The 24,189-nt window shown below is 42.1% G+C and overlaps 1 protein-coding gene across 6 annotated transcripts in view; it reads right to left on the reverse strand.

Annotated features, from left to right (window-relative positions):
- Nucleotides 1–23,791, reverse strand: part of LOC137371434 (sestrin-3-like) — a 152,612-nt gene extending 128,821 nt beyond the window's left edge. For 2 of the 6 annotated variants that reach the window (XM_068034023.1, XM_068034022.1), the window contains exons 1-2: nucleotides 18,851–18,939; nucleotides 18,614–18,757 (exon numbers count right to left, since the gene is read on the reverse strand). In XM_068034023.1, coding sequence (XP_067890124.1) covers nucleotides 18,614–18,757; nucleotides 18,851–18,901 — 195 coding nt within the window. In that variant the 5' untranslated portion in view covers nucleotides 18,902–18,939. Of the gene's footprint in view, nucleotides 1–18,613; nucleotides 18,758–18,850; nucleotides 18,940–23,221; nucleotides 23,431–23,580; nucleotides 23,752–23,772 lie in introns of those variants that run through there. The other 4 variants (XM_068034027.1, XM_068034028.1, XM_068034025.1 and 1 more) reach the window with 4 other exon arrangements.
- Between the last annotated feature and the right edge of the window lie 398 nt (nucleotides 23,792–24,189).

Raw genomic sequence — 24,189 nt, forward strand, 5'->3', positions numbered from 1 at the left:
CACTGTGTCAGCCAGACACGCCAGAATTAGTTAGGCCAAGGACTCTGATGGCGATTGAGTGTTTAAAATACTAATGAGAGACTGCGAGGTCTCAACTGCCCAGTCAGACTTTACTATGAATTGTATTAGAGTTGTCAAAAGGGATGATTCAACTGTCAGTTGTTAGTCCCTGCAATATTTGTATTTTACAAAGAATAGGAGAGCCTGCATAACCTTTTGACAAATAAAATGTTGATAAATATTCCAAAAACCTATTGCTAGTGTAGTGCTTTGATAGGTTCTTTATACTGGTAACTTATGGGTTTTAAATTATACTGGATATTATTTGCCTCATCTCTCCTGCAAATCATCCCATTGTAAACTGATCAGCAGTTTTTACTCGTACAGAGCACACCTAAATGTCTGAGACTTTGTGTTGCAGATTGACAGGAGACAGTTGAAATACTACACAAATTCCAGCAAGCTGATAGTTGCCCTACTTGGCATAACAGTTAGCCCCTCTTAAACCATACCAAGATATACACTACCAGATTACTAAAGGACATCACCTGGTGCTGGATAGGGTCGATAAATCATTAAAGTATAAACAATGTTTAAAAAGCCATGAATGTAACAATAGCTAAATTAGAAATTTTGCTCAACTATCATAGGAAAAAATTTGCAGAGGCACTTTCTAGTTACAATGAGTTCTATCCTCATGCAAGTAGCTCAATGACAGTTTTCATAAGCAGACCAATTCTCCCGTGAAATCTACACCTTCATTCAGTGTTGAATTTAGATTAGTGTAGCCAGCCTAATAAATAAATCATCCACTGCAAATTTTGCAAGATACCCAGCACAATACATCATCTCAGACATCACACACCAGAAAAAAAAGTCGTTCACATTTACAAAGTACAACAAAGTATACGTTCAAAAAAAAAATTACATGCAACACAACACTTGTATTGACCTACAAGAGATGTAGTATACCTTCTCAGAAACAAGCCCCTTAAACACATTCTTGAAAAGGTACAAAGTTCCTTTGGACAAAACAGTTGGTTTCTGTTTTCACATTTATGGTATTTCCGGATGAGACATTAGATGCAGTACTTGCTCACTAGGACAGAAGACCACTGAAAAATCCTGGTTTTGAACATTAATCCTTTTGTAGGCAGGGCTGTCAATCACCCCTCATGATCAAAGGCACAAAGGTATATGAAAATGGCTTTCTGGCACGTTAACACAAACGTTAACAAATTATCTTGGTCTCAGCACTGGCTACAATCCTTTACACTATGCAATACAATTGACAACTCCACCCAAATACCATAGCCTTCTTTCAATTTCTTTCTTTCTTTTCTTTTGGGCCTCCTTATCTCGAGAGACAATGGATACGCGCCTGGAGGTGGTCAGTGGTTTGTGAAGCAGCGCCTGGAGTGGCTATAAAGGCCAATTCTGGAGTGACAGGCTCTTCCACAGGTGCTGCAGAGAAATTTGTTTGTCGGGGCTGTTGCACAGTTGGCTCTCCCCTTGCGCCTCTGTCTTTTTTCCTGCCAACTGCTAAGTCTCTTCGACTCGCCACAATTTAGCCCTGTCTTTATGGCTGCCCGCCAGCTCTGGCGAATGCTGGCAACTGACTCCCACGACTTGTGATCAATGTCACACGATTTCATGTCGCGTTTGCAGACGTCTTTATAGCGGAGACATGGACGGCCGGTGGGTCTGATACCAGTGGCGAGCTCGCTGTACAATGTGTCTTTGGGGATCCTGCCATCTTCCATGCGGCTCAAATGGCCAAGCCATCTCAAGCACCGCTGACTCAGTAGTGTGTATAAGCTGGGGGTGTTTGCCGCTTCAAGGACTTCTGTGTTGGAGATATAGTCCTGCCACCTGATGCCAAGTATTCTCCGAAGGCAGCGAAGATGGAATGAATTGAGACGTCGCTCTTGGCTGGCATACGTTGTCCAGGCCTCGCTGCCGTAGAGCAAGGTACTGAGGACACAGACCTGATACACGCGGACTTTTGTGTTCCGTGTCAGTGCGCCATTTGCCCACACTCTCTTGGCCAGTCTGGACATAGCAGTGGAAGCCTTACCCATGCGCTTGTTGATTTCTGCATCTAGAGACAGGTTACTGGTGATAGTTGAGCCTAGGTAGGTGAACTCTTGAACCACTTCCAGAGCGTGGTCGCCAATATTGATGGATGGAGCATTTCTGACGTCCTGCCCCATGATGTTCGTTTTCTTGAGGCTGATGGTTAGGCCAAATTCATTGCAGGCAGACGCAAACCTGTCGATGAGACTCTGCAGGCACTCTTCAGTGTGAGATGTTAAAGCAGCATCGTCAGCAAAGAGGAGTTCTCTGATGAGGACTTTCCGTACTTTGGACTTCGCTCTTAGACGGGCAAGGTTGAACAACCTGCCCCCTGATCTTGTGTGGAGGAAAATTCCTTCTTCAGAGGATTTGAACGCATGTGAAAGCAGCAGGGAGAAGAAAATCCCAAGAAGTGTGGGTGCGAGAACACCCCCCGCTAAGCGCATTGCACTGTTGAACTACAAGAAAGCCCCCAGCGATTTAACATCCGCAGCACTTAAAGCAGCCAGAAGTACTGCACAAAGAACAGCTAGGCGTTGCGCAAACGACTACTGGCAACACCTATGCAGTCATATTCAGCTGGCCTCAGACACCGGAAACATCAGAGGAATGTATGATGGCATGAAGAGAGCTCTTGGGCCAACCATCAAGAAGATCGCCCCCCTCAAATCTAAATCGGGGGACATAATCACTGACCAACGCAAACAGATGGACCGCTGGGTTGAGCACTACCTAGAACTGTACTCCAGGAGAATGTTGTCACTGAGACTGCCCTCAATGCAGCCCAGCCTTTACCAGTCATGGATGAGCTGGACATACAGCCAACCAAATCGGAACTCAGTGATGCCATTGATTCCCTAGCCAGCGGAAAAGCCCCTGGGAAGGACAGCATTACCCCTGAAATAATCAAGAGTGCCAAGCCTGCTATACTCTCAGCACTACATGAACTGCTATGCCTGTGCTGGGACGAGGGAGCAGTACCCCAGGACATGCGCGATGCCAACATCATCACCCTGCATAAAAACAAAGGTGACCGCGGTGACTGCAACAACTACCGTGGAATCTCCCTGCTCAGCATAGTGGGGAAAGTCTTTGCTCGAGTCGCTCTGAACAGGCTCCAGAAGCTGGCCGAGCGCGTCTACCCTGAGGCACAGTGTGGCTTTCGTGCAGAGAGATCGACTATTGACATGCTGTTCTCCCTTCGTCAGATACAGGAGAAATGCAGTGAACAACAGATGCCCCTCTACATTGCTTTCATTGATCTCACCAAAGCCTTTGACCTCGTCAGCAGACGTGGTCTCTTCAGACTACTAGAAAAGATCGGATGTCCACCAAAGCTACTAAGTATCATCACCTCATTCCATGACAATATGAAAGGCACAATTCAACATGGTGGCTCCTCATCAGAGCCCTTTCCTATCCTGAGTGGTGTGAAACAGGGCTGTGTTCTCGCACCCACACTTTCAATTTAATATACTATATTCACTGCTTGTGATACAGTCTGCTCTACATCAGAAGACCATACACAGATTGGATGATCACTTTGCAGACCACCTTTGTTCAGTCCACAAGCGTGACCCTGAGCTTCCAGTTGATTGCCATTTTAATTCTCCATCCCATTTCCCTTCTGATCTCTTGGTCCTCGGCGTCCTGCACTGTTCTAATGAAGCTCAAGGAATGGCAACTCATCTTTCGACTTGGCACTGGACTCCATTCAACAATTTCAGATCATAACTTCTGTCCCCATTTTTTCAAACAGCTGTTGGTAATGATTCTACTATTCCCAGGTACACCTCCTCTTGACCCTGCTTTTGTTACTTGTCCCATTGTCATCCCTTTGTGCCTTGCACCACCATCCCTTATCATTTGGCCTCTCCTGCCTTCCACACTATCACAGACCTTGCCTCTGTACTTAGATAAAATTGGTTATATCTCTAACTTTTTCCCAGTTCTGATGAAAGGTCATGGATTCAAAAGGTTAAATCGGTTTTTCTCTACCCAGATGCTGCCAGACCTGAGGGAGTCTAGCAGTTTGTTGTTATCTTAACTAATTTCCTTAACCACCATAAGTTCACAGAGCCAGAAAGATGAAAAAAATGGTTTGATCACAATTCCCTCAGGGGTCGATTTCAAAATCTAACACTGATTTACAAACTGTGGGAGAAACAAGCTGGATGAGCCAAATGATTTATGTTGGTTTTTGCTTTATGTTCTACGGATCCTGCCAACTGACAGTATTGAGACAGGTTCTAAAGTTTTTCCTTAAAATAGTAATTTCCTGATACAACCTAAACTATTGGAGATTCACAGTTATGAGTTGCAGAATAGTACTGATGAATCACTGGCAGCAGGTTACCTGACTAAATTCTAAGACACTGAATGGTACACAGTTGTAGGGTGAGGTGAGGAAAATGGAGGGAACAAAGGTGAACAAGGAGGAGGGGAAGAAACTGTAAATATTTTCGACTGCACAAGTTTTTGCAAAAATGCTAGAGATATTTATTTAATGTTATCAGAGGAAATTGTCATTAGCTACAGCATGTATGCACAGAGATAGTTACACAATACATTCACATGGTGCACATTTATTGTGAAAGGACTTATTTTGGCAGCAGACCAATTCAATTATCGAAACACTAAGAGCAATCTTGACTTGGTACAACACACCATAGTGTGCATCTTGGAGAGGTCACAGATTAGATTTCTTCCCTATTGTTTGAAGCACGTAGTTTCACAAAGAACTGAGGGAGCATATTTAGAATAAAGAAACAAAATTAAAATTCAGCATTGAAAAAACAGCACATGAAAAATTCCAATTCTTTAAAATAAAAATGAATTGACCATATTCAGACTGTCACAATAATAATCTTGCAGCAGTGCCAATCGCTGTTCTTTTAGCCCCTCATACTTCAAAATCAAAAAGATATATAAAAATCACTGTATTACTAAAGACTGGTTCCAGTGGCCCAGTCTATGCATTAATAGGAGCAGACAGGAAATACTTGAACAAAACAATTTAATCCAAACCATAAAAGGTGCAGAACTTCTATAGATCTCCAGACAAGGGAATAGAGTGACAGGCAAACAGGTTTCAAACAATTTTAACCATGGGGTGCTCCATGTTATTTAATCAGAAAGAATGTCCAAGTGATGATTAGATAGAATAAAGCCACAATTTATCTGCGCTTGCCATAAATTCCACTCCCTTGCCATCTATTCCATTCCCTGCCACAGCCGCTCACTCACTGATTCAGGTTTTGCCATCCTGCTTGGCCCAGCGCTGAGCTTTAAACCACAAATTCCATCAACCACAAAACCCCTTACTTCCATTACTGCAACACTGCCCACCTCCATCCTTTTACCAAATTCTTTAATACCCCTATTCCTCCAACATTGTCAGCTTGCCATCCTCAGTTTCCAGCTGCTCCACAACTCAGCCACCCACACTAGATTGAATTGTTTCTAATATTGCTTTGCAATGCACATTGTGATGTTGTTCTATGTTAAAGATGCTAATTACAAGTTGTTAATCCATGCCAATGCTACTCCACAACATGCTGTAATAAAAGTGACCAGTTCAGGTGACTCTCCCTTGAGGGCACAATTTCAGACTGTAGGTAATTGTATTCCTGCAGCCTGGATGGGGGTGGTGGAGAGGGGGAGCTGGAAAAGTAGCCACTGAGAGCTATGAAGCAACAGGAAAAATTACATTGCTTAATTTCTGCACCACGAGAGAGATGCGAGGGATCCATGACAATCCGTATGCGTCATTGCCCGTTGCTCTGCATCCACAGGCCAGTGGTCTAGGAAACATAGTTTAAGCAGAAGATTGACCTATTTGAATTCGCTTGCAACATCAGATACTTTCCTGTCCATGTCTGGAAATCTGGCTGCCATTTCCTAAGCCTTCTTTTCTCCCCAGAGAAGCAACCTTGCTTTAAGAGTTGCAGCAAGCTGCAATGTCTGCAGAACTGAGCAGAAGCCATGTCCTGAACTGTGCTGCTGTAGCCGCAGGCTTGTGAGCTTGTAGGCAGGAGGGGCCCTGGCATCGGGGTCAGCTAATGACAGGCAGGTGTAGCAATGGCAGGAATGGACCCTCGCCAAAACACAATGCTGCACTGATCTCTGTAGCTGGAACTAGACTGAAACTAGTGATATTTTTCTTGATAACTCGGGGCAAAACCAGGAGTGCGCCTAAATCACCTTCAATTTCTACTCACACAGTTGCTGTCCTGATGAGAGCTGTGATCCAGTTGCAGCATTTCTGGCCTGAACTGTTGTTTTCAGCTGCTCATCAATGTTGTTGACTCGCTACTACTGCCACCGTATTGTATTATCTCTCTAGACTAATACAAACAAAGCAGAAGGGCAGACATAAAAAGGTTTAGAACAGAGCTTTAAATGGAGACTTGTTGTTGCTTCACCTTACATGTGCTAACAGACTGTGCAGGAGAACTGAATCACATGATATTGCATCACTTATGACATAAATATAATACACTATCACAACAGGTGTCCTGACCAATATTTAGCCCTCAATCACCACCACAAAAATAGATGATCTCATTGCTGTTTTTAAGAGCTTGCTGTGCACAAATTGGTTGTAGTGTTTCCTAAATTACAACAGTAACCACACTTCAAAAGTAGTACACTGCTTTACAGTCAATCTGGGACATCTGGTGGTCATGAAAAGTGTTATATAAATTCAGGTCTTTATTGAAGTAGAGAGCTTCATTCTGCACAGCTACATATGATGTGTGTGCCATTCCAAGATTCAGATCTTGCACTCATTTTAATTGATACAAATATAAAAAAGTTATTCATTTAAGGAGAAGGCACTTGCAAAAAGATCCATTCCATGACATCCAAACTTGAATATCCCCAAAAGACTACAAAGTGGAAAGAAATAGGACTTGTATTTCCCCACTGGCATGGAAATAAAATCCTATTTTGAGATGCTCTCTATAATGTACTATTGCTATTTTTTTTTTTAAATACCAAATCCAACCCACACTTAATTATTTTGTAGTGTAGCTAGGAGTAAAAAATGATATGTTTAATTAAAACATGCCACCTGCAATCATTCAATTCTCCCAAGATATTTTGCAAGTGCTGTAACCCACCCTCTAATTTTGTACAGGTACATCTATGCACTGGATAAGTTTTGCAATAAAGAAAGAGTGAATAATAAATTTATTTAAAGAGCTTAATCAGCTTAATTTAAAGAGTGGTTGAAACTGTGCAATGTTGAAGAAGCTATACTGGAATACTCCTGGCTGAATATAAATGAAGCCTGATCATACTGCAATGTGCTCATTAACTCAGGTCAACACCAGCCACTTGTTGATTTAACCCTTCCACCGCATGCAATATTCAGCTTTCAAAGTACAAATAGCTACCATCAAAAAAAAAAAGTGCAAATAAAATCTCTTCAGCACCTCAGATAATTTTGTGCCTACATTTGGTAAAGAATTCAATTCTAGGTTTCCCAAATGACTATTTTTTTTCTAAAAAAACAACACCCAGCAAGCAAGTTTTTATTCTCAAAACCTGCTTCGAAGTGTTTATATCTGTGCCATTTACTGTTTAAGCCAAAACTTAACAAGGAGTGTATTTATGTTGGTAGCCACTGTATTATCTATTAATATAAAGTAAGTTTACCCAGCTTTTACTTAAGGTGGCATTTTAGAAAACAAAACAGAAAAGTAACATTGGAAAGATCAATTGAAATTACATATAAAATATTTTGCTAGCTTAAAAACCTATACAAAGTCAAACATTTAAGACTCCTCCTCCATTTATTAGCACCTTTAAGATTGTAAAATGTCCCAAAACACTTTACAGGAACATTAACAAAATTTGACAGAGGCACACAAGATGATATTAGGGCAGCTGACCAAAAGCTTGGTCAAAGAGGTAAATTTTAGGGAGCATCTTCAAGGTAATATAGAGAGATGGAGGGGTTTAAGGGAGGGAATTCCAGAGCTTAGGGCCTAGGCAGCTGAAGGCACAGCCACCAAGAGCGGATGCTGAAAAATCAGGGATGCTCAAGACGTCAGAATAGTGGCGCTGAAGAGATTTCAGAGGGTTGTAGGTTTGAAGAAGGTTACAGAGATAGGCCGGGGGTAATGCCATGGAGGGATTTGAAAACAAGGATGAGAATTTTAAAAACATTACTGGACCAAGAGTCAATGTAGGTCAGCAAGCACAGGGGGTGATGGATGGATGGGACTTGGTGCGTATTAGGATACAGGCAGCAGAGGAAGAGCGGAGACAAGAATTGCTAACCACTGCAAAAATGTGATACAAACCTAATAGCATCATCTGAAAAAGAAATCTTGCTATAAACTGTTGCAGCTCTCTAAAATAGCTACCAAGTACTGTAAAATTTGATAAAATAAATATAAAATCAGACCTTCATTGCACATTGACGTACCTTTTGCTCTAGGGGTGAAACTGTTATGTCTGCAAAGTATAAGGGCTAAAACAGCAGATTTGAAAAAAATCAAAGCCCAACTTCAGGCACCAAATTTAATACTAATGTTAAAACAATCTTTCCAATTTCCTCATTAACATTGATGCATTATATGCCGCCACAGATTAACCTATAGTTGATTTGTTTTTAAATGACTGCTGCATAAGGAAACTGATGACCCATGCCACCAAGTGACTGCAATTGACAACGCTTATTGATTAGCTCAGTGTTATAAATGCTGGACTTTGAAACATGATTAGGTTTTTTAAAAAATTGTGATTTTAAAAAGTTTAAGCTGAGAGTCTGGAAGGTCAACTTCACATCCACTCTGCAAAAGAAGTCTTGTTTACCAGGGTAACAAAGAACACAGATCAAAGATCTTTTTTTTTAAAAAAACAGACTGCAGGGGTAACACCTGAAGAATAATGGCTTTTCCGCTCCCAGGCTATCAGGTCATAAAAGAAGGGGTTAGTGATTCTGAAGATGCAAAATGTACCAAGCAGCTGTTAACACCTGAAAACAATGAAAGGCCCACGTGGCTCTGTGAAACCAGACTTCTGAAACAGGACAATAAACTGTTGACTTTTGAGTCCAGATAAATTTAACAGATTTTCTGAAGGCAGACAGAGAGAGACTTAGTTAATGAGGATTTCTTTTAGTTTATTTGTTATAATAAAAGTCTTAAACCTGAAAGCTGGTCATGGAGGGATTATTTAAATTGTTTTGGGGATTCATAGCTCGAATTTTTAGCGTTAACGGTCTCACTGAGGGCATAAATTGGGAGACTCGGGTCCATGATACGAATTCAGAGGCTGTAAAACGGGCACATTGTAATTTTCTAGAATTTAAAATAAACAAGATTTCACAATGACTTTGACTACACTCATAAGGAAAAGTCAGCATGTCTGCTTTTAATGCTCAAGCCTTTTGTGGAGAAAGATTTGACTCTCAAATCATTTAACACAGTTAACAGTCAATATATTAATGGCTGCAGCAGAGCAAGTGGGATTAGTTAAAAATCAAAAGCCAAAAAGGCAGAAATTATTGAAGTCTTGGCTCAGCATTTTAACCTTGAGGAAGAAACGGGTGATCCGAGTAGCTCCCAGATTGAGTTAGCTACAATGCAGTTACAAATGAGGCAACTAGAAGAAGGGAAAAAGACAGACAATTTCAACTTGCACTGAGAATGTTTGAAAATCGAGGAAAAAGAAAAAAAAGTCACAAAAAGAGAAACCAGGAAATTTGTATTGGACAGGGAAGAACTTTTTTTTTTATATTCATTCATGGGACGTGGGCGTCACTGGCTATGCCAGCGTTTATTGCCCATCCCTAATTGCCCTTGAGAAGGTGGTGGTGAGCTGCCTTCTTGAACCGCTGCAGTCCATGTGAGGTAGGTACACCCACAGTGCTATTAAGAAGGGAGTTCCAGGATTTTGACCCAGCGACAGTGAAGGAACGGTGATATAGTTCCAAGTCAGGATGGTGTGTGACTTGGAGGGGAACTTGCAGGTGGTGGTGTTCCCATGCATTTGCTGCCCTTGTCCTTCGAGGTGGTAGAGGTCACGGGTTTGGAAGGTGCCGTCAAAGCAGCCTTGGTGCGTTGCTGCAGTGCACCTTGTAGATGGTACACACTGCTGCCACTGTGCGTCGGTGGTGGAGGGAGTGAATGTTTGTGGATGGGGTGCCAATCAAGCGGGCTGCTTTGTTCTGGATGGTGTCGAGCTTCCTGAGTGTTGTTGGAGCTGCACCCATCCAGGCAAGTGGAGAATATTCCATCACACTCCTGACTTGTGCCTTGTAGATGAAGAACAGGTTTTGGAGAGTCAGGTGGTGAGTTACTCGCCCCAGGATTCCGAGCCTCTGACCTGCTCTTGTAGCCACGGTATTTATATGGCTACTCCAGTTCAGTTTCTGGTCAATAGTAGCCCCTAGGATGTTGATAGTAGGGGATTCAGCGATGGTAATGCCATTGAATGTCAAGGGGAGATGGTTAGATTCTCTCTTGTTGGAGATGGTCATTGCCTGGCACTTGTGTGGCGCAAATGTTACTTGCCATTTATCAGCCCAAGCCTGCATATTGGCCAGGTCTTGCTGCATTTCTACACAGACTGCTTCAGTATTTCAGGAGTCATGAATGGTGCTGAACATTGTGCAATCATCAGCGAACATTCCCACTTCTGACCTTATGATTGAAGGAAGGTCATTGATGAAGCAGCTGAAGATGGTTGAGCCTAGGACACTACCCTGAGGAACTCCTGCAGTGATGTCCTGAAGCGCAGATGATTGACCTCCAACAACCACAACCATCTTCCTTTGCACTAGATATGAGTCCAACCAGCAGAGAGTTTCCCCCCAGTTTTGCTAGGGCTCCTTGATGCCATACTCGGTCAAATGCTGCTTTGATGACAAGGGCAGTCACTCTCACCTCACCTCTTGAGCTCAACTCTTAGATTTATGCAAACAGGGAGTGACAGGAAGGTATGAGGATAAATCAGATTTAACGTGGAATATTTTGCTTAGTGCCTAAATTCAGTGAGGAAGGAGTTGAAATGCACTTTGTGTCCTTGAAAAAAATTGCTACAAAGTTGCAGTAGCTGAAGGAAAGTTGGGCATTTTTTTTGCAAAGGGTGTTAGAGGTATATTTGACACTTTAAAGGAAGAACAGTCAAGTGATTATGAAGTGGTTAAGACTGCAGTTCTCAATGCTTAGGAGTTGGTTCCAGAGGCTTACAGACAAAAATTCAGGAACTTAAAGAAACAAGAGTTAGACATTATGGAATTTGCTAGAGAGAAGAAAAATGATATTTGATTGTTGATATCAGTCCATGAAGATCGAAAAAGCCTTAGGGAAGCAATACTAATGGAGGAATTTAAAAATAGTATCCCTTCAGGAATAAAGGCCTCACATGGAAGAACAAAGTTGATAAATTAAGGAATGCCACAGAAATGGTGTATGATTATGAATTGACCTACAAAGGCAGTACTTACAGGCCCTAGTTTGGGAACTTTCAGGAGTTGGAAAGATGGGAGAGGAGTGCATAATGAGAAGAGATTCAGTTTTAGTGAGAGAAAGGATACAGACAACCCTCAGAATGGTGAGAGAGATAGTCAGGAGACTAAGGTTGAGTCAAAAGTACCTGCGTGTTATTTTTGTAGTAAAAGTGGGCATATAAAACCAGAATGCTGGAAGTTGAAAGGGCAAGTTTGTAGCTCTAGTAGGTTTACTAAAAGCCTGTCCTGAAGAGGATGCCCCAATAGGTGCTGTTGACAAGCCAATGGCTTTGGCAATGTTGGACAAGGAACAGAAGTGTTCTCCCTTGTGTGTTAACAAATTAAGTCAGGTCCTGAAGGATGTAGAGGTTTTGTGCTCAGGGTACAGTGTGTCCATGTTTGTCAGATGAAGTAGGCAAGCAAATTGTGCTGCCTAGAGATACAGGGGCACCTCACATCATTGATGGTAGCAAAGGATGTAGATTTTTCCCCAAATAGTGCTATGAATGTGAAAGTCACAGTATAGGGCATTGAGAGGGGTCATTTATCCATTCGATTGCATAAAGGTTAATTTGCAATATGTTTTGGTCACGGTCCAGTATCAATGGGAATTGTCCCAGATTTGCATATTGAAGGCATGGATTTGTTACTGGGGAATGACTGAGCAGAGATTAGGTATTGGCATTTCCAGTAGTTTTGAAAAAGCCAGTTTAAGTTGTTGAAACTGAAGTTTTGTAGAAGGAGTTTCCTAGAATATTCCCAGAGTGTGTCGTGACAAGATCCCAGGCTCATAAGGTTAAACAAGATGAGAAGGATTCAGTTGTTGTGGCAGACAAATTCGGGCGTTTGGTTGGCTGAAACCTTTTTCAAAGAATTGGATGGGGGCTATTGGTGGAAAAGGCTCCAAGTCTAGCCATGGTGAATTGTTTAGCAGTTCATCTTGATTGAGGCCCAACAGGCAGACCCTGTCTTAGGAAGTTCGTCTCAAACAGTGTATTCGGAGGCAGAAGCTGAAAAGGTCCCAGAATGCTACGATATTTAAGAATGACATTTTAATGAGAAAGTGGAAACCTCCCCAGAGGTCTGCTGATCAGGTTATTGTTCCCCTGGGGTACTGCAGTGAAATTTTGAGAATTGCCTATGGAATCCCAGTGGCAGGTCATGTGAGTATTCGAAAGACTCAGGAATAAGACAGCATTTTTATTGGCCAGACTTGCATAAGGATGTGGTTGAATTCTATGGAACATGCCATATATGTTAAGTAGTTGGGAAGCCACAGCCTTCAATCAAGCCAACCCCATTGATACAGATAACTGCTTTTGACAAACCATTTAGTAGGGTTCTTGTTGAGTGTGTCAGACCCTTACCCACAACTAAGTCAGTTCACAAGTTTCGCCTAACCATCATGGATTTGTCTACTATGTTTCCAGAGGAAATACCTTTGAGAAAGGCCACAGCAAAAATTGTGATTGAGGGGTGAATACAGTTTTTCCACTAGATGTGGATTGCCAAAAGAAATTCAGGTCAGACGCATTTCAAGAAGTCATGAGTGATTTGGGAGAGAGACAGCTCAAATCATCCGCTTATCACCTGCAGTCACAACTGCTTTGGAAAGGTATCACCAAACCCTAAAAAATATGAAAAAGGTTTATTGTCTTGAGTATCCTTATGATTGGGATAAGGAGATATCATTTGCCACCAGGCACACACTAAATGAGTACATTTGAATTGGTCTGTGGGCATGAGGTTAGGGGTCCTTTTAACCTCATTAGGAGAGACGTTTAGCACAGGAAGAGGAAACTACCCTCCTAGATTGTCAGAGTTTTGAGAGAGACTCTCAAAAGCTTGTGAGATGGCCAGAGAAGATCAAGATTTCCCAGCAAGTGATGAAAACCCAAGCGGATAGAATAGCTAAGACATGCAGTTTGCAGCCTGGAGACAAGGTGTTAGTTTTAGAACAAAGAACAAAGAACAAAGAACAAAGATAATTACAGCACAGGAACAGGCCCTTCGGCCCTCCAAGCCTGCGCCGATCCAGATCCTCTCTCTAAACATGTCGCCTATTTTCTAAGGTTCTGTATCTCTTTTCTTCCTGCCCATTCATGTATCTGTCTAGATACATCGTAAAAGATTCCATCGTGCCCGCATCTACCACCTCCGCTGGCAATGCGTTCCAGGTGCCCACCACCCTCTGCGTAAAGAACTTTCCACGCATATCCCCCCTAAACTTTTCCCCTTTCACTTTGAACTCGTGTCCTCTAGTAATTGAAACCCCCACTCTGGGAAAAAGCCTCTTGCTATCCACCCTGTCTATACCTCTCATGATTTTGTACACCTCAATCAGGTCCCCCCTCAACCTCCGTCTTTCTAATGAAAATAATCCTAATCTGCTCAACCTCTCTTCATAGCTCGCGCCCTCCATACCAGGCAACATCCTGGTGAACCTCCTCTGCACCCTCTCCAAAGCATCCACATCCTTTTTGTTGCCTTAGCCTGGGGAACCTTTGAAAGATAGGTTCAGTGGACCTTACTTCATTAAGAGGATACTTAGTGAGGTGAACTATTTGGTTAGCACCCTAGACAGAAAAGTTAAAGGGTGTGTCACATGAATATGTTGAAAAGATACTATGATGGTGAACCTTGTCAGCCAGTACATGCATGTCAAATGACAGAAGAGGAGGTTAAAGATAGTGTTACTTTTGAGGAACTGGAGGAAGGGGCAAAGACAGAACTCTCATTTTGAATACCTCTGTGGTGAAACTGGCAAACACACAAGTGTTAGTGTAGAACTGTATCTGGAGTTTCTATCTTTCTGAACAGCATAAAAAGGGACATAGCTGATCTGCTAAAAGAGTTTAAAGCAATATGTACAGATAAGCCAGGTTGAACTCTTCTCGCTATTCATGGGGTTGATGTAAGTACAGCTACACCCATTAAACAGAACCCTCATTAACTCAATCTTGATAACTTGGCTCAGGTCAGACAAGAGGTTCAATATATGCTAAAGAATGATATAATTGAACCTAGTCAAAGTAGCTGGAGTTAACCAGTGGTGCTAGATGGTTCCAGAAGATTTTGGATTGGATTGGAAAATCAATGCAGCAACTTAAATAGACTTTTACCCAAACCCATGACTTGAGGATTGTATTGACGGAATAGAGAATTCAGTCTTTATTAGCAAAATTGACTTGCTGAAAGGTTATTGGCAAATCCCCTTGACCGACCAAGCTGAAGAAATTTCCGCCTTCGTGACCCAAGATGATCTATTTCAGTGTAAGGTCATGCCGTCTGGTATGAAAAACACACCGCCACATTTCAAAAGGTTGACCAACCAGGCAATTGCTAGACTGAGAAATTGAGTTGTGTGTCTTGATGATCTGTTGGTATACAATAACAGCCGGGAAGTCGAAGCTAAACACTTAAAGGTTCTGTTCAACAGGTGAAGGAGAGCCAATTTGGTAGCAAACTTAGCAAAGAGTGAGTTTGCTAAGGTTTAGGTCACCTATTTAGGGCCTGTATTGGGTCAAGGTCAAGTGTTACCTAGATAAGCTAATGTTCAGACGATAATAGATTTTCCAGTCCAAGACAAAAAGGGAGATACTACAATTCCTAGGGATGTATGGGTTCCATCAGAAGTTCATTTCTAATTTCAGTACAGTAGTAACTGACAAATTAAAAAAAGGGCATGAAGATTTCGTGGGCAGAATTGCGCAAATGGCTTTTGAAAAGTTAAAGGCCATTTTAATTTATTTAATTTATTAATTTATTATCCCATTTTAGCAAACCCTTTAAGGTAGCTTTTGATGCCAATGATGTAGGAGTAGAAGCAGTATTACTCCAGGATGATGATACTGGAATCGAACGACTGGTTATTTTTTCTAGAAAACTCAATGAGTACCAAAAGAAATACTCCACTATTGAGAAGGCGGCTTTAGGTCTTGTATTGGCTCTTCAGAATTTTGAAGTATACGTTAGTAATTGCCAAGGAGAAACAACAGTTTATGCTGATCATAATCCATTAAGGTTTCGAGAAAAGTTCAAAACCAAAAATGCAAGATTGTTTTGGTGGAGTTTAATGTTGCACCCATTTACCCTAAAGAGTACGTTGCAGGAAAGAGCAATGTAATTGCTGATGTTCTGTCCAGAATTTAAAGAAAGGGTCTAATGGAGAAATGCAACTCAATTATAAAATATTGTTGTTACCTGTGTAAAGTGCAAAATGTTAATAATGAAAATGCTTCCAAGGTTACATCTGATTATGTTGCAAGAAAAATCATTACTACAGTAATGGCTTTTTTGGGGGGGGGGGGCGGGGTGCGGATGAGGTGTTATGAATGCTGGACTTTGTAGCATTATGTTTTTAAAAATTGTGATTTTTAACAGTTTAAGATGGAGTCCAGAAAGTCAGGTGACTTCACATCCACTCTGCGAAATGACAAGACGGAATTCTTGGTTACCAGGACAACAGAGCACAGATCAAAATTACTTCTCTTGTAAAAAAAAACAGACTGTAGGAATAGGTTTTGCCCTCCCAGACTTTTGCATCGTAAAACGGGGTCAGTGTTTTTGACAATGCAAATGTACCAAGCAGCTGTTAACGCCTGCGAACAATGTAAGGCCCAGGTGGCTTTGTGAAAACAGACTTATGGAACAGGGCAATAAGCTATTGACTTTTGAGTCCAGATAAATTTAACAGATGTTCTTAAGGCAGACAGGCTGCAAGAGAAAAAGCAGCAGTTGTGCAAAAGAGAACAAACACCTACTCTTGGAAGCCTGATACAACAAAAGGCTGTAAAGACATGAACCTGTTTTGAAAGTTGATGCTGCTAGAGAAGACAACCAATGGGATCACCAGGAATTGCCTTATTCAGACGTCCAGGTCAGAGAAGTAAGTGAAGAGGACATTGATTTTTGAAAATGTTCTGGGAGATCCAACCCATTGCAACTGGAAGTAGTTTGGGACTTTTAACTGCAAAAGGATTTTGCCAAAGAGGACTGTGTAATGTATCAGTGTGGTATGAGGTTTCAAGTATTTTAATAACTAAAGAAAATACCTTTCTTTGTAACTTATGGTATCAGCTACTTACAAAGTACCATTTGGTTAATGGGGATTTCATTTAGTTTAATTGTTATAACACCAGTCTTGAACGTGAAATCTTGCCATGTAATTCTTTAAATTGATCTGGGGATTCATCTCATTGTTTTTAATGGTATCACTGAGGTCATAACAGTCATGCCCTTATGTTTCCATTCTTCATTTTCTAAAAGTTACAAGAAAATTGTGTGTTCTCTACAAAAGTATTCATGTTTCTCAAAGTATAAGTTACATTGATAATAACACTGGCATATGCTGCTTGGTCCTACTCAAGTTTACATTAACATTTAGGCCTCAATTAATACAATGATAGAACATTACACAAGCAATGCACCTCACAGAATTTAAACTTGGGCATGCATACAGGGTCAAAACACAAAAAATGTGCGGATGAAAAGAACCCTTCAATCTTTTCACTTCAGACTATCAGACTAGACTGAATTGTTAAAAGCATTTGATACTAGTATTTGCAAGCAGCCTTAATTTAGTGCTGAATCAGCAAGTCTGTAAGCACTTCTGAAAATGTGGCAATGAACCAAAGGAAGGATTACCAGAAGAATTGTGAGCCATATACATAGCAACTCGTGTATTTAAAATCAGGAAAAACTAGTTCCACACACACCAGTGATCCTAGATTGAAACAATGTAAAATCGCAGACCATCCTCATACTGTAAATCACAATAAAGTATGACAAACTCTTGAATATCAAGTTGGCTGAGAGGAAAAAACATTTCAGCTTGGAATGGAGCTTAATTTTTAAATACGTGTTAAATACAGCCATCAACAGTAGTAAAGATCACAATCAAAACGTTACCATCTCATCCAGGGTCAGTTGGAATAAAACAGATACCATTACATCTTTAAAAAGTTTCATCTGCTCCAATGATAGAAGGATGAACGAACGATCATCGTATTGGCCTTAGTACTGCAGGAGAGAGGATTTATGCCAGAGACACAACAGCTAGTTTCTGATTATCTTGGTATGGGAATAAAAGATAGTCGAAAAGCCAAAATTTATTATTCTGAATTTGTAGAGAGAAGATTTGATCTCAAGTGGGCTCTATGTAATTGAGAGTAGACGTCAGGTATGAACTGTAATTATATTGGAAATAGTGCTGCCCAATAAATAGTGTCCAGGACCGATCTTCAGTCAAGGAACAGAAAGATGAGTGAATAAAACTGAAAGGGAACACTAGGACATACTTGGGTAGAATTATACAATTAAAAACTAAGCAAAAGAAAAAATGTGTTAATATTTTAAGTCTAACACCATCACGGATGGGCGGGGGAAGATACGCACATATTCTATCAAAACAAGGCAGCAATTTCACTGCAGTTTTTTCTGAAAAGAAATACTAGACTCGCGCTTTACTAGCTTTAGCACTAAAATTCGACTTTAAAAAAAAAAACTCTAATCGATCAGAAAACGTAAAGAACTTCAGAAACTATCGGATTTATCGAATTCAGGGGACGGAGCTTGGAAAAACAACTTTGATTGACATCTCGATCAGCCGATAGCAAGAGGCTAAAGAAATCTACGATTCCGTGTCTAACCCAGAGGTTGGATTCGACAGACACATACTCTTTGTAATTCTTTCTTTTGGGCCTCCTTATCTCGAGAGACAATGGATACGCGCCTGGAGGTGGTCAGTGGACAACGATAAATATACAACATTAAAAAATATATTTAAACGCTATCCACACACAGATACGCGCGACTCGCAAAGTCCCGATAAGCTATATACTGAAAAGCAGACGGTGCAGCAAATGCCCAATCTGTTATGTTTTTAAAACGGGATGTCATAAACAAACCAATAAAGTAAGGTGTGCTCGAGATGCCCGCACTTTAACCAACACATTCAGGACATGTTACTGGACCAGTTCTTTCCCTACCCATTCTTCAGGCCACAGAAGGCAGGCATCTACTGGATTTACTTCTATACATCTCAAAAAGTAACAACGGAACTAAGGTTACCTTTCGAAGGACTTTCTGACAGTTGGCACAGATCATGTAGTCGGTGGAAAGCTTTTCCGAATTCATTGTGATCTTGTTCTCTTTGCAAGTTGTGGATATGAACATCGTTACCCAGGATTTTGGGTCACTGTCTTCACAGAGTCGCTGTAATAACCATTACATGTAGACATGAGTCAATGTAAAGAGCAACGAACATTCAGTTGACATGCACCGACCATAAAGGATAAACTTCTAGACCTTTCTCAGACAATCCTTCAACTCCAACCTAACCGTCATCAACTCCACCATCAGCTGTTCTCACTGAGTTTAATGTAACAGTGTCACAGCGGGAACCAATTGCTTTTCGCCTGACCAATCATTGCACAGGACTACAACCAGCTGCCATCCTCTGACCAATCATTGCACAGGATTGCAACCAGTCGCCCTCCCACTGGCCAATCATTGCACAGGATTGCAACCAGTCGCCCTCCCACTGGCCAATCATTGCACAGGATTGCAACCAGTCACCCTCCCACTAGCCAATCATTGCAAAGGACTGCAACCAGTCGCCCACCCCCTGAGCAGTCATTGCACAGAAATGGAAAGGAACGACACAACCCTTAACCAATATAATTACAGAGTTGTAACCATTTCTAACCAATAACGTTGCAGAGATTAACCCTCCTTCGAAACCAATCCCCCCCCCCCCACCCCTTTCGATACTTTTGGGCAATCGCCCTCATTGTCAGATAACTAGTCACCGAGAGGCTTTCATGACCATCCATCCAGTCCAATTGACTATTTTGGCCCAATCACTTATAAAGTGTGTAATTAAACATTAAAAAACGACTTACATTTATATAGCGTCTTTCACGGCCACAGAACGTTCCAAAGCACGTTACAGCCAATTAACCACTTTTAAAGTTTAGTCAAAGTTGCAACAACTACCGTGGAATCTCCCTGCTCAGCATAGCGGGGAAAGACGTCACTCGAGTCGCTTTAAACAGGCTCCAGAAGCTGGCTGAGTGCGTCTATCCTAAGGCACAGTGTAGCTTTCGAGCAGAGAGATCCACCATCGACATGCTGTTCCCCCTTCGCCAGCTACAGGAGAAATGACGTGAACAACATATGCCCCTCTACGTTGCTTTCATTGATCTCTCATTTGACCTCGTCAGCAGAAGTGGTCTCTTCAGACGACTAGAAAAGATTGGATGTCCACCAAAGCTACTAAGTATCATCACCTCATTCCATCACAATATGAAAGGCACAATTCAGCATAGCGGTGCCTCATCAGACCCCTTTCCTATCCTGAGTGGCGTGAAACAGGGCTGTGTTCTCGCACCTACACTGTTTGGGATCTTCTTCTCCCTACTGCTCTCACATGCATTCAAGTCCTCAGAAGAAGGAATTTTCCTCCACACAAGATCAGGTGGCAGGTTGTTCAACCTTGCCCGTCTAAAAGCGAAGACCAAAGTACGGAAAGTCGTCATCAGGGAACACCTCTTTGCTGACGATGCTGCATTAACATCTCACACTGAAGAGTGTCTGCAGAGACTCATCGACAGGATTGTGGCTGCCTGCAACCATCAGCCTCAAGAAAATGAACATCATGGGACAGGATGTCAGAAATGCCACATCTATCAATATCAGCGACCACACTCTGGAAGTGGTTCAAGAGTTCACCTACCTAGGCTCAACTATCACCAGTAACCTGTCTCTCGATACAGAATTCAACAAGCGCATGGAAAAGGCTTCCTCTGCTATGTCCAGACTGGCCAAGAGAATGTGGGAAAATGGCACACTCACACGGAACACAAAAGTCCAAGTGTATCAAGCCTGTATACTCAGTACCTTGCTCTATGGCAGCGAGGCCTGGACAACGTAGGTCAGCCAAGAGCGACGTTTCAATTCATTCCATCTTCGCTGCCTCCGGAGAATCCTTGGCATCAGGTGGCAGGACCGTATCTCCAACACAGAAGTTCTCGAGGCAGCCAACATCCCCAGCATATACACCCTACTAAGCCAGCGGCGCCTGAGATGGCTTGGCCATGTGAGCCGCATGGAAGATGGCAGGATCCCCAAGGCCACATTGTACAGCGAGCTCGTCACTGGTACCAGACCCACCGGCCGTCCATGTCTCCGCTTTAAAGACGTTTGCAAACGCAACATGAAGTCCTGTGACATTGATCACAAGTCGTGGGAGTCAGTTGCCAGCGATCGCCAGAGCTGGCGGGCAGCCGTAAAGGCGGGGCTAAAGTGTGGCAAGTCGAAGAGACTTAGCAGTTGGCAGGAAAAAAGACAGAAACGCAAGGAGAGAGCCAACTGCGAAACAGCCCCGACAACCAATTTTATCTGCAGCACCTGTGGAAGAGTCTGTCACTCTAGAATTGGCCTTTATAGCCACTCCAGGCGCTGCTGCACAAACCACTGACCACCTCCAGGCGCTTACCCATGTCTCTCGAGACAAGGAGGCCAAAGAAGAAAGTTTAGTCGATGTTGCAAATCAAACATGTAAAATCGAATAATAAATGAAAGAAAAACACGATGGGAAAAAGTCGTTTCTGTTAATCATTTTGTCATGGATTGTTTGATGTGTCTGTAATGTGTGGCGATCTCTGTGTCATGTTGCATGGCTGCGTTTGCATTTATACACATCTAAAATGCTAAATTGATTTTGCAGCATATTCACACTGCATTTTCTGAAACGAAAAACCTTTACACGTTCTGAAATAAAATCAAAATACAGCAGATGCTGGAAATCTGAAATAAAAACAAAAAATGCTGGAAATACTCAGCAGCATCTGTGGAGAGAGAAGCAGAGTTAACATTTCAGGTCAGTGGCCCTTCAGCCACACTGGCAAATGTTAGAAATGTAATAGGTTTTAAGCAAATAAAGCAGGGGTGGGATGAGAGATAACAAGGTATTGATAGGACAGAGGATCACAGAGAATAACTGACCAGAAGGTCAGTGGAGCAAAGGCAAACGGTATGTTAATGGCGTGCTGAAAGGCAAAGCGTTAGTGCGCAGAGGGTGTTAATTGACAGAAAAATGAACAACCCTGGCCCTAAGCAAAACATGAAAAAAGTGGGTAGGCACATGGTTAAAAAAATGAATGATGAAACAAACTAAAACAAAATAAACAAATTTAAAAAAACAACTAAAAATAAGAAGGGGGGCTGTCATGCTCTGAAATTATTGAACTCAATGTTCAGTCCGGCAGGCTGTAGCGTGCCTAATCAGTACATGAGATGCTGTTCCTGGAGCTTGCGTTTATGTTCACTGGAACACTGCAGCAAGCCCAGGACAGATATGTGGGCATGAGAGCAGGGGTGCATGTTGAAATGGCAAGCAACTGGAAGCTAAGAATCATGCTTTCGGACTGAGTGGAGGTGTTCCGCAAAGCAGTCACCCAATCTGCATTTGGTCTCCCCAGTATAGAGGAGACCACATTGTGAGCAGCGAAAACAGTATACTAAATTGAAGGTAATACAAGTAAATCACTGCTTCACCTGAAAGGAGTGTTTGGGGCCTTGGATAGTGAGGAGAGAGGAGGTAAAAGTGCAGGTGTTACACCTCCTGCGATTGCATGGGAAGGTACTGTGGGAAGGGGATGAGGTGTGGGGGTAATGGAGGAGTGGACGTGATGCCACTACCAAACGCATCTTCCCCTCCCCTACTCTGTCAGCATTCCAAAGGGATCATTCCCTCCACGACACCCTGGTCCATTCCCCCATTAACCCAACACCTCATCCCCTTCCAACAGCACCTTCCCATGCAATCGCAGGAGGTGTAATACCTGCCCTTTTACCTTCTCTCTCCTCACTATGTAAGGCCCCAAACACTCCTTTCAGGTGAAGCAGTGATTTACTTGTACTTCTTTCAATTTAGTATACTGTATTCGCTGCTCACAATCTGGTCTCCTCTACATTGGGGAGACCAAATACAGATTAGGTGACCGCTTTATGAAACACCTCCACTCAGTCCGAAAGCATGACTCTGAGCTTCTGGTTGCTTGCCATTTCAACACACACCTGCTCTCATGCCTACATATCTGTCCTGGGCTTGCTGCAGTGTTCCAGTGAACATCAATGCAAGTTCGAGGAACAGCATCTCATGTACTGATTAGGCACGCTACAGCCTGCCAGACTAAACATTGAGTTCAATCATTTCCGAGCATGACGGGCCCCCCTTTTTATTTTTAGTTATTTTTTTCTTTCTTATTTTAGTTTAGTTTGTTTCATCATTCATTTTTTTACCATGTGCCTACCCACTGTTTTTTCATGTTTGTGCTTTGGGCCAGGGCTGTTCATTTTTCTGTCAATTAACACCCTCTCTGCACTACCGCTTTGTCTGTCACCACACCATTAACATACCGTTTGCCTTTGCTCCATGACCTTCGGGTCAGTTATTCTCTGTGACCCTCTGTCCTATCAACACCTTGTCTTTTGTTATCTCTTGCCCCACCTCTGCTTTATTTGCTTTAAACCTTTTACATTTCTAACATTTGCCAGTTCTGGTGAAGGGCCACTGACCTGAAACGTTAACTCTGCTTCTCTCTCCACAGATATTGGCAGACCTGCTGAGTATTTCCAGCATTTCTTGTTTTTATTTACTTTTGACGTTCTGACCTGTTTTCGTTAAAGCTGTTTATTTCATAACGGTCTGCAAAGGTCTTCAATTAATTAACGTCCCCAACAGGATTGGGCAGTAGTTTTCCCTACATGATAGATACGTTGAATTTGTCCCTCTTTGGCCGTTTCTTTCGCTCCGATACACAAAATGTTCCTGTGCCGGGCTCTCGCTCTATCCTGGGGATGCCAGTTGTCAAACAAACCTGCTGATTAAAAAGGGCAAAATGTGTCATCTTGTTTCATTACAAAACAAGCAGTTTCAGTTCAACCGAAAACAACTTTGTCATTACAAATAAACAAGTTTACAGTCCGTGTTATAATGATTCTGTAAAGCAAAACTAATCTGTGTGTATTACCTTGTGTAATAAACCCTAATTGTGTAACCAACCCTTTTGCCTGCTCTGTACCTGGCAAACGATCACACTATCAAAGGTCATACGTGTGCGAGGAAATCGGTAACAGCCAAAGGTATCATTTGTTATCCATTACAGTTAGTTAACAGGCCACAATCGATTGGTTTAAATTAAATAACTAAGTCAAAGTATTACATTTTAGTGCTTGTGTGTGCTCTTAAAAGCAACTATTAAGTTAACTGAATTATAAGATATGCAGACAGCGAGTGCCACACATTCTACGTCAAGATTTCACTGAACAGATCAATTAGGCAAATTCCTGCAAAACAAACAAGTTTTGCCCCAGCAGTTTTCCACCCAGCAACAGAGTGATGTCAGCACTAAGGTCCGAATATCCAATCGGAGACTCAGCCACGGGGTCAGAACTCTGGATCCTAGCTATGATCAGCTGTCAAGGAACAGCCCCAGCATTTCCTTTCAGCTCCAAACCTAGACAGGCTGGCTGCGGCAGCTGGATGGCAATGAGCGCACACTGTAAATGCAGTCTAAGACTGAGCTTTGTTACACGATTGTCCTTTTCCTTTGAAAGTTGAGGGAACATTGATTTCAGAA

The sequence above is a fragment of the Heterodontus francisci genome, chromosome 6 (assembly GCF_036365525.1).
Source record: "Heterodontus francisci isolate sHetFra1 chromosome 6, sHetFra1.hap1, whole genome shotgun sequence".
In the NCBI taxonomy this organism is placed as follows: domain Eukaryota; kingdom Metazoa; phylum Chordata; class Chondrichthyes; order Heterodontiformes; family Heterodontidae; genus Heterodontus; species Heterodontus francisci.